Source organism: Artemia franciscana, chromosome 7 (assembly GCF_032884065.1).
Source record: "Artemia franciscana chromosome 7, ASM3288406v1, whole genome shotgun sequence".
In the NCBI taxonomy this organism is placed as follows: Eukaryota; Metazoa; Arthropoda; class Branchiopoda; order Anostraca; family Artemiidae; genus Artemia; species Artemia franciscana.
The window spans coordinates 28714115-28729723 of NC_088869.1; the positions used below are offsets into that span (position 1 = coordinate 28714115).

Sequence of the window (15609 nt, forward strand, 5' to 3'; positions counted from 1 at the left end):
CCGGGGGAGAGGAACGCTCAATAAGCGATCGTAAATAAACAACTTTCGTAGAATTGTTTAAAGGTAGGAGGTGTTATAAGAATTTTCTCGGGGGTTAGGGACTGAAATTTAACACCCAATAAGGTATCATAAATAAATAACTTACATAAAACAGCTTAAAGTTAAGGCGGGAGGTATTACAGTCCGTCGGAGGGGGACTTAAATCTAACACCCAATAAGCTATCCTAAATAAATAAATTCCATAAAGCAGTTTAAAGTTAAGGTAGAAGGTTTTAAAGGAGTTTTTCGGGGGGGGGGGGGAGGGGGACTTAAGTTTAACACCGATTAAGCTATCGTAAATAAATAACTTCCATAAAAAAAGGTTTAAGTTAAGGTGAGAGGCTTTAAAAGAATATTTCTGGGGACGGGGACTGAAATCTAACACCCAATAAGCTATCATAAATAAATAGCTTCCATAATAGGAATTTTCCTCTAAGTTTAAACGAACGTTCCAGTGTAAACGGATGCTTTTGCTGGAAAATGCCTGAAAAATGTCTTATATGTGAAAATACACGCCAGAGAGTGCTGTTTGCAAGGAATTAAGTGTCACAGGGATGCCATGGGCCAGCTACAGTGTGCCACGGTGGCGTGAATTGACTTGGTTTACCAAGGGGGGATGGTTCGAGAAAACACAAATCAAGGGATTTAAAGTATGATTTTTATCGTGAAAATATATACAAAACTATCTTAGGAATGATGAAGGTCCCAGAAAGGGTCGTGTGTAATCCATAGTTTGCCACGGTGGTGTGAATTGCCATAGTGGCATCTTGTTAGGGGGTAGATTGCTAAAACACAAACTAATGGATTTCAAGTATATTTTCATCTTAAAAATATCCAAAAATGATTTTGGAATGAAGAGGGTACCGTGTACCACCCATATTTTGCCACGGTGGCGTGAATTACCTTGGATTAACGCATTCTACAGCTTTAAGCTAAGGCGAGTGGTGTAAAAGAATTTTTTGGTGGAGAGGGAATGAAATCAAACGCCTAGTCAAAGAAACTGGACATTTTCGTTAAAAGCTCTCATAAATATCCCTTAGTCTGGCTTAAATTTACCTCTAACGAGTATATGCAAAATACGAAGAAAAATATTGCTCAAATTTGTACTTGTCAACCAGGTTTGCATAGTCTTTCTCAAAGAAAAGAGGAATTTTCATTAAAACCTCTCAAAAATTTTACCTTTAATAACACCCCCTCTCTCCTGGAATTGGTTCCTAGGGTCTCCACCTTTCTTTAATTCAAATTTTGTTGCTTATATTTTATCTTTTTGCCTATATAAGCCTTTTTCTCGTTTCGTTTTTCCATTTGTTGAATTTTCATTGTTTTTTCTGTAATTTCATGTTTTTATAATGTTTGTGATGCTTGACAATCAGGAATGCATACTCTTGGCTCAAAGAAACGAGAGGCACTTTCATTAAAACATCTCAGAAATATATCTTAATACGCTTGAATTTACCTCTAATAAGAACACTCTCCCATCCCCCTGGAACTGCTTGTTAGGGTTCCCGCCTTTCTTTAATTCACGCTTTATCTATTTATATTTTATCCTATATCAGCTTTTTCAAGTTTGTTTTTCTGTTGGATTTTCTGTTGTTTGTTCTGTTGGATTTTAACTGATTTTTCCGTACAAAAGAAAGTCTGTGTCTTTTAGATTTCTTGTTTCAGGATAAATCATCAATACGTAATCATTTACGCAATGCAATATCTAAAACCAATGCTACAAAACATCTCACTGATTCAATACCTAACTTAGCCTGTTCAGGAAAATTGTCTCCTTTTTCTTCGTTAGCGTATTTCATTTACTAGCGAGAAAAAGTATTGTAAAGTTGACATTTTTTCTTATTATTACTATTGTAAGTAATGAGACTTCTGCTGCATAAAGCGTAATACTTAAGGCTGATTTAAATGGGATTTTTCTAATACGAAGATTTAAATTAAAACATTTACAGTCCTTGCCCTGAGAACTGTGGGGGTTGATGTCCCCAAAGACATAATTACTTTGTCTTGCAACTATGTTGAACAGAGTGGCTATTTAAAATTTTTCATGGGATATGTTTGATGGGCGTAGGGAGGGGGTGGTTGCCCTCCAGTCACTTTTCTCTCTTATTAAGGGCACTAGAAATTTCCATTCCCAATCGAATGAGCTTCTTTTGAAGTTTCTGTGGCAACTATACGAAGGGCTTTGGTCGAAAATTAAATAATGCATTGAGTCCACTTTTACTTAGGCAGCGCTATCGTGCTGCATGTGATATGCTACCGTAGATGAGTTGCTAGACAACCACAAATGTTTTCCCCTGTAGTGTGTCTTTGAAAGCGTATATAGTGGTTTACAGAGGTGTCACCAGCCGCAATATCTGAGAGAAGGGAGCCAATGGATGTACCGGCTGATCAGTAGGTTCATTTGCATTGACTGATTTGGGCCTTACTGGCATTTGGTGATATTTGAGCGATTTGGGTTGTATTGATTTCTTTGTTCTTTTGAAAGCGATCCCTTTTCAAATTACTTTCATGCCATTCATTTCAACCAGTCCACTCATGTTTAAAAAAATAGCGACTAAAATAGCATTTATTTTGCTGGCCGTTTTGTTGGCTCTTGAGTCATGGGGCTTGAAGGGATATCCCCAGGAAAACTGGGACATGCAAGAGGGAAAGACTGTTCTTCTGAATGTACATTGTTTGACAATTTCGACGCATTTTATTTTTACATATAATTATTTCACTGGATATTGGATATTGCTAAAACAAATAGGGTGACTCCCACATTTAGAATGACTAAACGCATTGTAAAACAGCGTTGTTATTAGTTATTATTAAAATAAATAAAATATCCAATGCTCAGAAATAAATTTAGCTAGTTGCAAAGATGGAAGCCTAACATATTATATAGTGATCTAGGTGGCATTTTTTTTTTCGTAACCAGCCAATTTATGCGTACATCACGCAGAAACATAAATTGTGGTAAATCTTGATCGAGTATTCCGTTTTTAGGCATGATGGACAGCTAAAAGTGTTTTACGTTGGTGGACCAAATGTTCGAAAAGATTATCACATAGAACTTGGAGAAGAATTCTTTTACATGAGAAATGGTGACATGGATTTGCTGATTATGGAGAAAGGAGTACCAAAAGTAGTCCCTATAAAACAAGGCGAGGTAAGCGCACGGAAGTAGGCCTATATATATATATATATATATATATATATATATATATATATATATATATATATATATATATATATATATATATATATATATATATATATATATATGTAAGTATATATATATATATATATATATTATATATGTAAGTATATATATATATATATATATATATATATATATATATATATATATATATATATATATATATATATATATATATATATATATATATATATATATATATATATATATATATATATATATATATATATATATATATATATATATACTAGCTGTTGGGGTGGCGCTTCGCGCCACCCCAACACCTAGTTGGTGGGGGCGCTTCGCGCCCCCCCCAACTAGGTCGTCATTTATATTCCCTGTGTCCCGGTCGTCATTTGTATCCCGGTGTACCGGTCTGTATATACATTCGTTTTTTAGTTTTGTTTTTCTCCTTTATTTTTTTCCTTTTTTTTCTTTTTTAGTTTATTTAGATTTTTAGATTTTTTAGTTTTTTTATTAGTTTTTAGTTTTTTTTTCTTTTTAGTTTTTTTGTAGTTTTTACCTTCTTTTTAGTTTTGTTAATTTTTTTTTTTACTTATGTCCTGGTCGTCATTTATACTCCCTGTGTCCCGGTGCTTTGTTGATTGCTAATCGAACATTCCTTTTGTCCTGGTCGCTTTCTCTTTGAGTGTCGTCATTTATTTTTTTCTTTTTTAGTTCTTTTAGTTTTTACCTTTTTTAGTATTTTTTAGTTTTTTAGATGAAAATTTTTTTTAGTTTTTTCCTTTTTTTCTTTTTAGTTTTTTATTGGTTTTTACCTTTATGTTAGCTTATTTTTCAGTTTTTTCCTTTTTTTTTAGTTTTTTTTTATTTTTTATTTTTTTTAGTTTTTTACCTTTTTTTAGTTTTTTTAGTTTTTTTAGTTTTTTTAGTTTTTTTAGTTTTTTAGCTTTTTTACTTTTTTTATTAGTTTTTAGTTTTTTTGTAGTTTTTGCCTTTTTTTAGTTTTTTCAGTTTTTTTTTAGTTTTTTATTGGTTTTTACCTTTATTTTAGCTTATTTTTCAGTTTTTTCCTTTTTTTTATTTTATTTTAGTTTTTAGTTTTTTTAGTTTTTTACCTTTTTTTAGTTTTTTTAGTTTTTTAGTTTTTTAGCTTTTTATTTTTTTTATTAGTTTTTAGTTTTTTTTGTAGTTTTTGCCTTTTTTTTAGTTTTTTTAGTTTTTTAGCTGTTTTATTAGTTTTTAGTTTTTTTTGTAGTTTTTGCCTTTTTTTAGTTTTTTTAGTTTTTTAGCTTTTTTATTTTTTTTATTAGTTTTTAGTTTTTTTTGTAGTTTTTGCCTTTTTTTAGTTTTTTCAGTTTTGACGTCACCTGATCCAGTTTTTTCAGGTGACGTCACCTGATCCACGATCCACAGATCCACAGACAACTTATTTTTATATATATAGATAGTTTTTTTTTTTTTACTTATGTCCTGGTCGTCATTTATACTCCCTGTGTCCCGGTGCTTTGTTGATTGCTAATCGAACATTCCTTTTGTCCTGGTCGCTTTCTCTTGGAGTGTCGTCATTTATTAGTTTTTTCCTTTTTTTCTTTTTAGTTTTTTATTGGTTTTTACCTTTATTTTAGCTTATTTTTCAGTTTTTTTCCTTTTTTTTAGTTTTTTTTTATTTTTTATTTTTTTTAGTTTTTTACCTTTTTTTAGTTTTTTTAGTTTTTTAGCTTTTTTACTTTTTTTATTAGTTTTTAGTTTTTTTTTGTAGTTTTTGCCTTTTTTTAGTTTTTTCAGTTTTTTTTTAGTTTTTTATTGGTTTTTACCTTTATAGTTTTTTTAGTTTTTTAGCTTTTTTATTTTTTTTATTAGTTTTTAGTTTTTTTTGTAGTTTTTGCCTTTTTTTAGTTTTTTCAGTTTTGACGTCACCTGATCCAGTTTTTTCAGGTGACGTCACCTGATCCATCCACAGACAGACAGACAGACAACTTATTTTTATATATATAGAAGATATATAAATAAGTTGTCTGTGTGTGGATCTGTGGATGGATCAGGTGACGTCATGTTTGTTCGCATATGACGTCTGAATTATTTCACACTAATACAAAAGAAGAAAAAAACTAAAAAAGGTAAAAACTACAAAAAAAACTAAAAAGAAAAAAAACTAAAAAAGCTAAAAAACTAAAAAAAAACTAAAAAAAGGTAAAAATCTAATAACTAAAAAAAAAACTGAAAAAAATAAAAAAAGGCAAAAACTACAAAAAAATAAAAACTAATAAAAAAACTAAAAAAGCTAAAAAACTAAAAAACTAAAAAAAAACTAAAAAAACTAAAAAAAGGTAAAAAACTAAAAAAAAATAAAAACTAAAAAAGAAAAAAAAACTAAAAACAAGGAAAAAACTGAAAAATAAAAGAGAAAAAGAAAACTAAAAAAATATGAATAAATATATATAAAAATAAGTTGTTTGTGTGTTATGTCTGTCTGTCTGTCTGTCGAGTGACGTCGTGTTTGTCCGCATATGACGTCTGAATTATTTCACACTAATACAAAAGAAGAAAAAAAACTAAAAAAGGTAAAAACTACAAAAAAAACTAAAAAGAAAAAAAACTAAAAAAGCTAAAAAACTAAAAAAAACTAAAAAAAAGGTAAAAAACTAAAAACTAAAAAAAACTGAAAAAACTAAAAAAAGGCAAAAACTAAAAAAAAACTAAAAACTAATAAAAAAACTAAAAAAGCTAAAAAACTAAAAAAACTAAAAAAACTAAAAAAAGGTAAAAAACAAAAAAAAACTAAAAACTAAAAAGGAAAAAACTAAAAAAAAGGAAAAAACTGAAAAATAAGAGAAAAAGAAAACTAAAAAAATATTAATAAATATAAAAAATATAAATATAAATATAATATAAATTAGCAATCAACAAAGCACCGAGACACAAATGACGACCGGGACACAGGGAGTATAAATGACGACCAGGACATAAGTAAAAAAAAAAACTAAAAAAACTAAAAAAATGGTAAAAACTACAAAAAAACTAAAAACTAATAAAAAAACTAAAAAATCTAAAAATCTAAATAAACTAAAAAAGAAAAAAGGAAAAAAATAAAGGAGAAAAACAAAACTAAAAAACGAATGTATATACAGACCGGGACACCGGGATACAAATGACGACCGGGACACAGGGAATATAAATGACGACCGGGACACAGGGACACAACTACAATGGGGACGCCGGGGGGCACAGGGGGATATAAATGACGACCGGGACACCGGGACACAAGGAATATAAATGACGCCCGGGACACTCAAAGAGAAATCACAGACTGGAACACCGGGACACAAATGACGACCGGGACACAGGGAATATAAATGACGACCGGGACACAGGGACATAACTACAAAGGGGACGCCGGGGTGCACAGGGGGATATATAAATGACGATGGCGACTCAGGGAATGGTCGATTAGCAATCACCATCAACAAAGCTCAAGGGCAATCATTAGAATCATGAGGTATAGATCTGAATACGGATTGTTTTCCCATGGACCATTATATGTTGCATGTTCAAGAGTCGGTAAACCTGACAATCTATTTATATGCACAGACAATGGGACAGCAAAGAATGTTGTATATTCGCAAGTTTTACGTAGTTAAAAACATATATATATATATATATATATATATATATATATATATATATATATATATATATATATATATATATATATATATATATATATATATATATATATATATATTATATTCACAGGTGGGACATAGGGACACAACTACAATGGCGCGTAACTAATATGGCGCGTAACGACTTACGCGCGCGGGGGGGCTTGGGTGGGGCGCGAAGCGCCCCCACCAACTAGGTGTTGGGGTGGCGCGAAGCGCCACCCCAACAGCTAGTATATATATATATATATATATATATATATATATATATATATATATATATATATATATATATATACATATATATATATATATATATATATATATATATATATATATATATATATATATATATATATATATATATAAGACAATTGTAACGTTTTTGAATTACCCTGTCATGTACAATAAGATAAAATGTGTATTCCCCTTTTCTTCTGCCTATTTACGTGTGCATCCAGTCCGGCTCTTTTCTCTATCTCTCTCCCTTTCACTTCTCTCTCTTTCTTAGTTTTTCTAGTTCGATAATTCACAACGTTGCATCACAAACACCCGAAATAATGCCAACTTTTTCTCCAGTTTTGATACTATATTTAAATATACATCGCTAGGCCAATCAACCGACAAAACTTGTTGGTATTCAGTCTGCAGGTCTTAGGGGAGACACTGGGGAGATTGTTAAGTTAACCCCTTTGCGCACCTTGTTCTCATGCGAGGACATTCTAAAAACAATTTGTGTTTTTCTAAGATACTGTGTTTTGAAACGTAGCTGAAAGATTTTGCTGTGATTAAAAAAGACTCAACTATAGTTATTTTCTTTGTATGATATTTTCAAATTTCAATGGAGCACTTTTGCAACACATGTCCTCGAGTGAGGACAGCATAGGTTATGCGTTATGCATTCTTAAAGGAATAGATCCATTTTTTCCTTTTCGTACAAATGGAAATACAGAATAATTATAAGACCGCTGCAATTGAAAGTGAAAACATTTACCTAAAGAGAAAAAGAATGGTCTGAAACGCCCAAGGAAGATCCTCCAAATGATTTCAAACAGACTTTTTTTCAACAGATATTAGGGTAAAACAAAACAAAAACAAGTTTTTTTTTAAATGAGAGTAAGGAACGACATTAAGACTTAAAACGAACATAAATTGCTCCGTATTTGAAAGGGGCTTTTCCTCCTCAACGCCCCGCTCTTTACGCCAAAGTTAGACTCGTTTTTTAACTCTGAATTTTAAAACAGTAGAAAACTTTAGCGTAAAGAGCGGAGCGTTGAGGAGGAAACGCCCATTTCAAATACGGATTAATTTATGTTCGTTTTAAGTTTCAATGTCGCTCCTTACTTCCATATAAAAAAACTTTTCTTTTTGTTTAATTTCTGGACGTTTTTGAATTAATGTATGGTTTGATCTTGGCTCTCCGCACATAAATAATTAAAACGAAATTTGCATATCAATTTTTTGGGGCTAAATGGCTTTTTCACAGTTTTAATCGGGAGATTTTGAGTAAAAAGGAGCGAGGGAGGAGGCCTAGTTGCCCTCCAATTTTTTGATTACTTAAAAAGCCAACTATAACTTATAATTTTTTACGAGCGTTTTCATAAGTAAAAATATACGTAACTTACGAATTAAATTACGTAGCGAACTTCTATATTCGCATGTTTTTATTGCGTATATGAGGGGGCTCACCCCTCGTCGATACCTCGCACTTCACATTAAAGTTTAAATTTTGTCCCAATTCCTAAGAATGACCCCTGAATCACAAATGCCGTAGAATAAAGAGTTGAAATTACTAAAAATACTTCAGAGTAAAGAGTTAGGTATAACAAGGAGGTAAGCCCCTTATATGCGTAATAAGTTTTGTTTGTTTTAAGTTTTAATGCTGCTTCTCACTTTCAGTAGAAAAAACTTTTCATATTTATTTTTTCATTGTTTTTTTAAATAATGCTAGAAAATCCTGCGCCCCCTCCATTGAAAGTCTCTTCCCCCATGAGAAGTTCCTCCATGGAAAGATCCTCCCCGGCAACCCTCCCCCCTCAAATATCCTCCCAAACCCAAAAATCCCCCTGAAAACGTCTGTACACTTCTCAGTAACCATTACTATATGTAAACAGAGGTCAAAGTTTGTAACTTGCAGCCCCTCCCACGGGGACAGCGGGGGAGTAAGTCGTCCCCAAAGACATCGTTGTTGGGTGTTTTGACTATGGTGATTAAAATGGCTATCTCAGAATTTTGATCCGGTGACTTTGAGGAAAAATGAGAGTGGGAGGGGGCCTAGATGCCCTCCAATTTTTTTGGTCACTTAAAAAGGGCACTAGAACTTTTAATTTCCGTTAGAATGAGCCCTTTTGCGACATTCTAGGACCACTGAGTTGATACGATCACCCCTGGGGAAAAAAAACAACAAAAAACAAATAAACACGCATCCGTGATTTGTCTTCTGGCAAAAAATGCAAAATTCCACATTTTTGTAGATAGGGGCTTGAAACTTCTACAACTAGGTTCTCTGATATGCTGAATTTGATGGTATGATTTTTGTTAAGATCGTATGGCTTTTAGGGGGTGTTTCCCCCTATTTTCTAAAATGAGGCAAATTTTCTCAGGCTCGTAATTTTTGGTGGGTAAGACTACAACTTATTTTTATATATATACTAGCTGTTACTTGCGAATATACTAGCTGTAACTTGCGAATATGCAATATTCTTCGCTGTCCCATTATCTGTGCATATAAATAGATTGTCAGGTTTACCGACTCTTGAACATGCAACATATAATTGTCCATGGAAAACAATCCGTATTCAGATCTATATCGCATTTTTCTAACGATTGTCCTTGGACTTTGTTGGTGGTAATTGCTAATCGAATATTCCCTGTGTCCCCGTCGTCATTTATATACCCCCCATGTGCCTTTCCGGCATCCCCGTTGTAGTTGTGTCCCTGTGTCCCGGTCGTCATTTATATTCCCTGTGTCCCGCTTGTCGTTTGTGTCCCGGTGTCTCGGTCTGTAATTTCTCTTTGAGTGTCCCGGTCGTCATTTATATTCCTTGTGACCCGGTGTCCCGGTCTGTAACATACGACAATAGATCAATTGTGTTGTAACTTTGTTCACGATCCCATTCTACACATGTAGAAATAGAAGCAGTACGATTATGTGAAGGTATTCCCAAATGCTTGAGAAGTTTGTTTGCAATAGACAAGCACAAATCTTCAATCATAACTTAAGTGCAGTTATAAATTTCTGTTGTAAAGTCCAAGGTCATATCTGACCTTTCTAGCCGTATTCGGTGGAGTATATTCTCGGCCATTTGCGATTTGTATTTCTCCCATAACTTTGTAGGAGATGAAGGAGAGCAACTTTTGCCGGAAGACACGGGCCGTAATGTCATGTCTATGAACCGGCGATTGTCCAAGATGTAAAAGTTGTTGTATCTAATCCCAAGATGGATTATATGTAAATGTAATAAATGACGAATCATTAATCTATAGGCATAATATATCATTGCGCTGCATTTCTTATTCATTTCTTTGTTAGTGGCTGGATTTATCAATTTAATATTAAAGTGATAGCCGTCGGCTCCATCCCAAAAAATGATAGGATATTGTAGGGCATCGTAGCACCGATGAGTTTAAGCAATTCTTGTCAACTGATTGTTTCGCCTATCGATTGCCACTTCGTTGAATGTTGCATATCAGTAGGCATCAATTCGATAGCTGTTTTGAACAGAAGCACTAAATTATTATTTTTGTGGAAAAGATGTTGCAACTGGGAAACGATAGTCCTTTCAACGTCGTTTCTTTTTATCATCGGTATCACTTTCAAGTTGTTTGGTTTGTTTTACCTTGGCTTGTCTTTCGTCACTATGAAATACATATCGCCGAACCTTTGTTTTTTTAAAATAAAATCTGGTAGGCATTGATGACCTTATCCAAGTCAAAATCCCAAACCCAATCATCATCGCTATCATTTTCAGTTTTGATAAGTTTTGACTCTTGTTGTCCAGGTTGATTTTCATCTAACTGCGTGGTTTTGCGTTCTTTAGCCGCAAGTCTTTTGGCATTAACTCTTTGAGCAGCTTCCTTGGCTGTTTCTTCTGTCATTTTAAGATCTATATTAAAAATTTCTCTTTGAAACGCCTTCTTATAAACTTATAATGACGTCATATGCAAAGCCTTTGACGTCATATACAAAGCCTTTGACGTTATATACAAACATACAAATACATACATGACAGCGTAATGCTCAATCCTTATAATGATGTCGGTCGACAAACATGGCGTCAGTCGACACACAAACAACTTATTTTAATATATATAGATAGACAGACGCTCAGGCTCTTATCTACATGATTGACCTAGAAATAAGCAATACTTGACTTGAGGTACTGCTCGTTATGAGATCATGGGAAAAATAAAACTCTTGACGAATGACCTAATCACCTTCAAACTTAAGATAGCTGAATTTTTTATTGAAAGTACAACTATCGACACTCCAGCTCACCGTGGTAGACAAAAGGAAGCTGAGGAAGATGGTGCAGATCTGATGAAGCCAACTAGGAAAAAGAGTACTGGCTTATGCAACCAATGGTTCTCTGCTGTTGATTATTCCACTAACTAGTGTTTCAAATCGTGACGTTCTCAGTTAATTCTATTTGAAGTAAAAAGAAGCTCACGCTTCTTGATGCTCGGATATTTTGCATTTGCTTTTTGTAAATCAAGTAATTGTTAAACCCTGTATAATATGTACTTAAGGTTGTACCGGTGCTCACATGAGGATATATCCACGAACCGGTCATGCTGCTGTAAAGTGATTTTTCAAAGTAATTGGGAACCCATCAGCATTCTGAATGACGAGCATTCATTTTTGTCATGACAACATCTCTGTGAATGAAGGGGTAAACTACCCAAAATATGGGGTATGGCTAATCCCCCCTGGAAAATTTCTCCCCTGCGGAAAACCCTGTGGAAAATTCTCTCAAGGAATATCCCCTCCCCCGAACAATTTTCACTAGCAAATTCTAACAAAAATAAAATAAAAAGAACGAAGAGAAGTGTATACTTGTAGAGCACCTATTATGAAGGAGGATTGTTGGGTCGTTGCATAGGCTGGGGGGGGGGGGCTAGATGGCTAAAAGAACAAATTTCAATGCCAATTTTTTTTAGTTATTCATGATCCTTCAGATGAATATAGGAAGGGGTACGGGAGAGGTAGGAATTAATCTTTCATCTTCCTTCAGTTAGAATATGCCTGAATAAGTGTGCTGCAGGGTTTTATTTCACTTTTTTTTGCAGCAATTCTCTACAATTACATTTAATTGTGTAACAAAGAAGGAGCATGTTTGATCTTTGGAGTCCAGTGGCGTAGAATTTTCAAGAAGTATTTGCTTGGTCGAAATGATCATCAAAATTTTGAATGGGAAAAGGGAGGGAATAGTGGCCCAGAAGTGATCCATGCATCTTTTTTCTGATCAGTTTGGAACTCATAGCTGTAAATCCTTGGGCTGACGGGATTAATTTATGAAAAATTACTCAAAGGATTGGTCCCTTTGAAATTGCTCCCCTCCCCCTCTTGAAAAAAGGGGGCTCTAAAAAGCTCTGAAAATTTTAGATTGGCCTAAAACTTACATGAAACTTTGGGCTAATGAGACCCAAACGTAGAAGGAAAATAAAAGTAAAATATTGCTTCCCCTCAAGATGAAGCCCAAAACGGGGCCTGAAAAGTGGCAAAAACGTTTCCCTCCGTACTTCAAACGGAAGGAGCTAGCCTAGAAGTTTGGAGGAGGATAATTTGATTGAAAAGTGAGTTCTTGTGTCCTCTTTAAAGACGAAAGCTACTGGAGGGCAGTCAGCATTTCTTTCAGTTCCTTTTCTGCTACCAGGCCCTCCTCTAAACCACTTCGAGTGTATCAAATTTTTAAATATCTGTTCTGTTGAAAAATTTCGTTTTTTTAAAAAGGTCTGCTTTAGGGGTTGATATCACCCCCTAAGGGGTATAATCAACCCCTGATTATATTATATAGTTAAGGTGCTAAACTATAATACCCTGCTATTTTAAGTCAACCTTCAAAGCATGAAAAATTAATCAGAATAAAAACCTAAAAATAAATAGTAAGACATTCTACACCACATATTCCGCCTGTATTTTTTAATATTGGTAGAATATTCAAAAAGTCCTTATTTTCTTCATTATTTTATTTTTAATATTTTTTTTTTTGCTGCGACTACTCAATTTTTATATAGGTGAAATTTTCAGGGTGAGGGGTAATTATCCCGAATAATACTTGCCCCATTGAACCTATTCCACAAGCTATGAGGGACTCTCAGGTGGAACTTATAAAGGAAAACAATCGTATCATTAACGTGTATCCCTAGACTTGGCGATATTTTTGGAAAACTTCACAGAAACATTGAATTTACAGAAAAAAAATCATACCAAGTCCAATTTTCGAATGGTCTTTCAAATGTGGTTTCTCTCTTCAATCGCTTTTGGTTTCTGTATAGGTTACTTCAAAAACTTGGTTTTTCTTTTAGAGAACAACATACTTATGTTCTTCTTCTTTTTTTAGCATTGAGGACAGGATAGTGGAGGTTTTTTCTTTTTTCTTTTTTTTGTTCACTGGCTTATAAATACTCAGGCTTTGTTTAGTCTATTTCTTATTAAATGAAAAAAAAAACAAGTTTTTTTAAATGAAAGTAAGGAGCAACATTAAAACTTAAAATGAACAGAAATTACTCTGTATATGAAAGGGGCTTTTCCTCCTAAACGCCCCGCTCTTTACGCTAAAGTTTGACTCTTTTTCTTTTCTACTTACTACTTTTTAAAACAGTAAAGAACTTTAGCGTAAAGAGCGGGGCGTTGAGGAGTAAAAGCCCCTTTCATATGCGGAGTAATTTATGCTCGTTTTAAGTTTTAATGTTGCTCCTTACTTTCATGTAAAAAAAACTTGTTTTTTTTATTTAATTTCTGGACGTTTTTGAATTAATGCATGTTTTGATCTTGGCTCTCCGTACGCAAATAATTAAAACAAAATTGCATATTAATTAATTGCAATTAATCGGAAGATTTTGACAAAAAAGAGTGAGAAAAGAGGCCTAGTTCCCCTCCAATTTTTTATTACTTAAAAAGCCAACTAAAACTTTTAATTTTTCACAAACGTTTTTATTGGTAAAAATTATACGTAACTTACGAATTAACTTACGTAACAAAATTCTATATTCGTATGTTTTTATTGCGTATATGAGGGGGTTCAACCCTCGTCAATACCTCGCTCTTTACACTAAAGCTTAAATGTCCCAATTCCTTAAGAATGACCTCTGAATCACAAAGGTCGTAGGATAAATACTTGAGATTACTAAAAATACTTTAACGTAAAGAATGAGGTATTACGAGGAGGTAAACCCCTCATATGCGTGTTCGTATTAAGTTTTAATGCTGCTCCTTATTTTAAGTAGAAAAAAAATTTCATATTTATTTTTTCATTTTTTTTTCAAATAATGCTAGAAAATCCTCCGCCCCCCTTCATTGAAATTCTCTTCCCCCTTGAGAAGCTCCTCCATGGAAATATCCTCCCACTTAATCCCTCCCCCTCAACTCTCCCCCCTAAACCAAAAAAAATCCCCCTGAAAACGCCTGTACACTTCCCAGTAACCATTACTATATGTAAACACGGGTCAAAGTTTGTAACTTGCAGCCCCTCCCACGGGGTACTGCGGGGGAGTAAGTCGTCCCTAAAGACCTTGTTATTAGGTTGTTCGACTATGGTGAATAAAATGGCTATCTCAGAATTTTGATCCGGTGACTTTTGGGAAAAATGAGCGTGGGAGGGGGCCTAGGTGCCCTCCAATTTTTTGGTCACTTAAAAAGGGAACTAGAACTTTTAATTTCCGTTAGAATGAGCCCTCTCGCGACATTCTAGGACCACTCAGTCGATACGATCACCCCTGGAAAAAAAAACAAATAAACACACATCCGTGATCTGTCTTCTGGCAAAAAATACAAAATTCCACATTTTTGTAGATAGGAGCTTGAAATTTCTACAATAGGGTTCTCTGATACGCTGAATCTGGTGGTGTGGTTTTCTTTAAGATTCTATGACTTTTAAGGGGTATTTTTCCCTATTTTCTAAAATAAGGCAAATTTTCGCAGGCTCGTAACTTTTGATGGGTAAGTCTAAACTTAATCAAGCTCTTATATTTGAAATCAGCATTAAAATGCGATTCTTTTGATGTAACTATTGGTATCAAAATTCCATTTTTTAGAGTTTCGGTTACTATTGAGGCGGGTCGCTCCTTACTACAATTCGTTACCACGAACTGTTTGATAGTACGTTTCTTTCCTACGTTACTCATAGCCAGTGTAGTCTCAGAACGTTTGTAACAATATTTTGCTGTCCAGTTTTAGTAAAACTCCATTTATATAAAGCTCCATTTTCAGAAAAATTCAAAGCGAAGGACGGGATAATCTATTCAAGCTAAAACACCAACTCTTGAAAATATTAGCATTATTGTATTTGGTTCAAGTCACGCTTTTACTTTTTCAGGTATTTCTTCTTCCTGGGAAGATACCTCATTCACCTCAAAGGTACGAAAATACAGTTGGGCTTGTAGTTGAAAGACAGAGAACTGCAGAGGAGATGGATTGTCTGAGGTAATGTGTATTATACCAGATCAGCAATATTCTTCGGGCCTTTGCTGTCTTTGCTATTTAATGAAGGGAAATCTTGAAAATGAAAAGTTTGAATGCAG

At 33.7% G+C, this 15609-nt stretch overlaps 1 protein-coding gene across 1 annotated transcript in view; it reads left to right on the forward strand.

The window, feature by feature from the left end:
* The window catches only part of LOC136029111 (3-hydroxyanthranilate 3,4-dioxygenase-like), a 45363-nt gene that overhangs the window by 6214 nt on the left and 23540 nt on the right, over window positions 1-15609 (forward strand). Inside the window, exons 2-3 of the mRNA XM_065707185.1 lie at window positions 3028-3190; window positions 15405-15511. Coding sequence (XP_065563257.1) covers window positions 3028-3190; window positions 15405-15511 — 270 coding nt within the window. The remainder of the gene's footprint in view (window positions 1-3027; window positions 3191-15404; window positions 15512-15609) is intronic.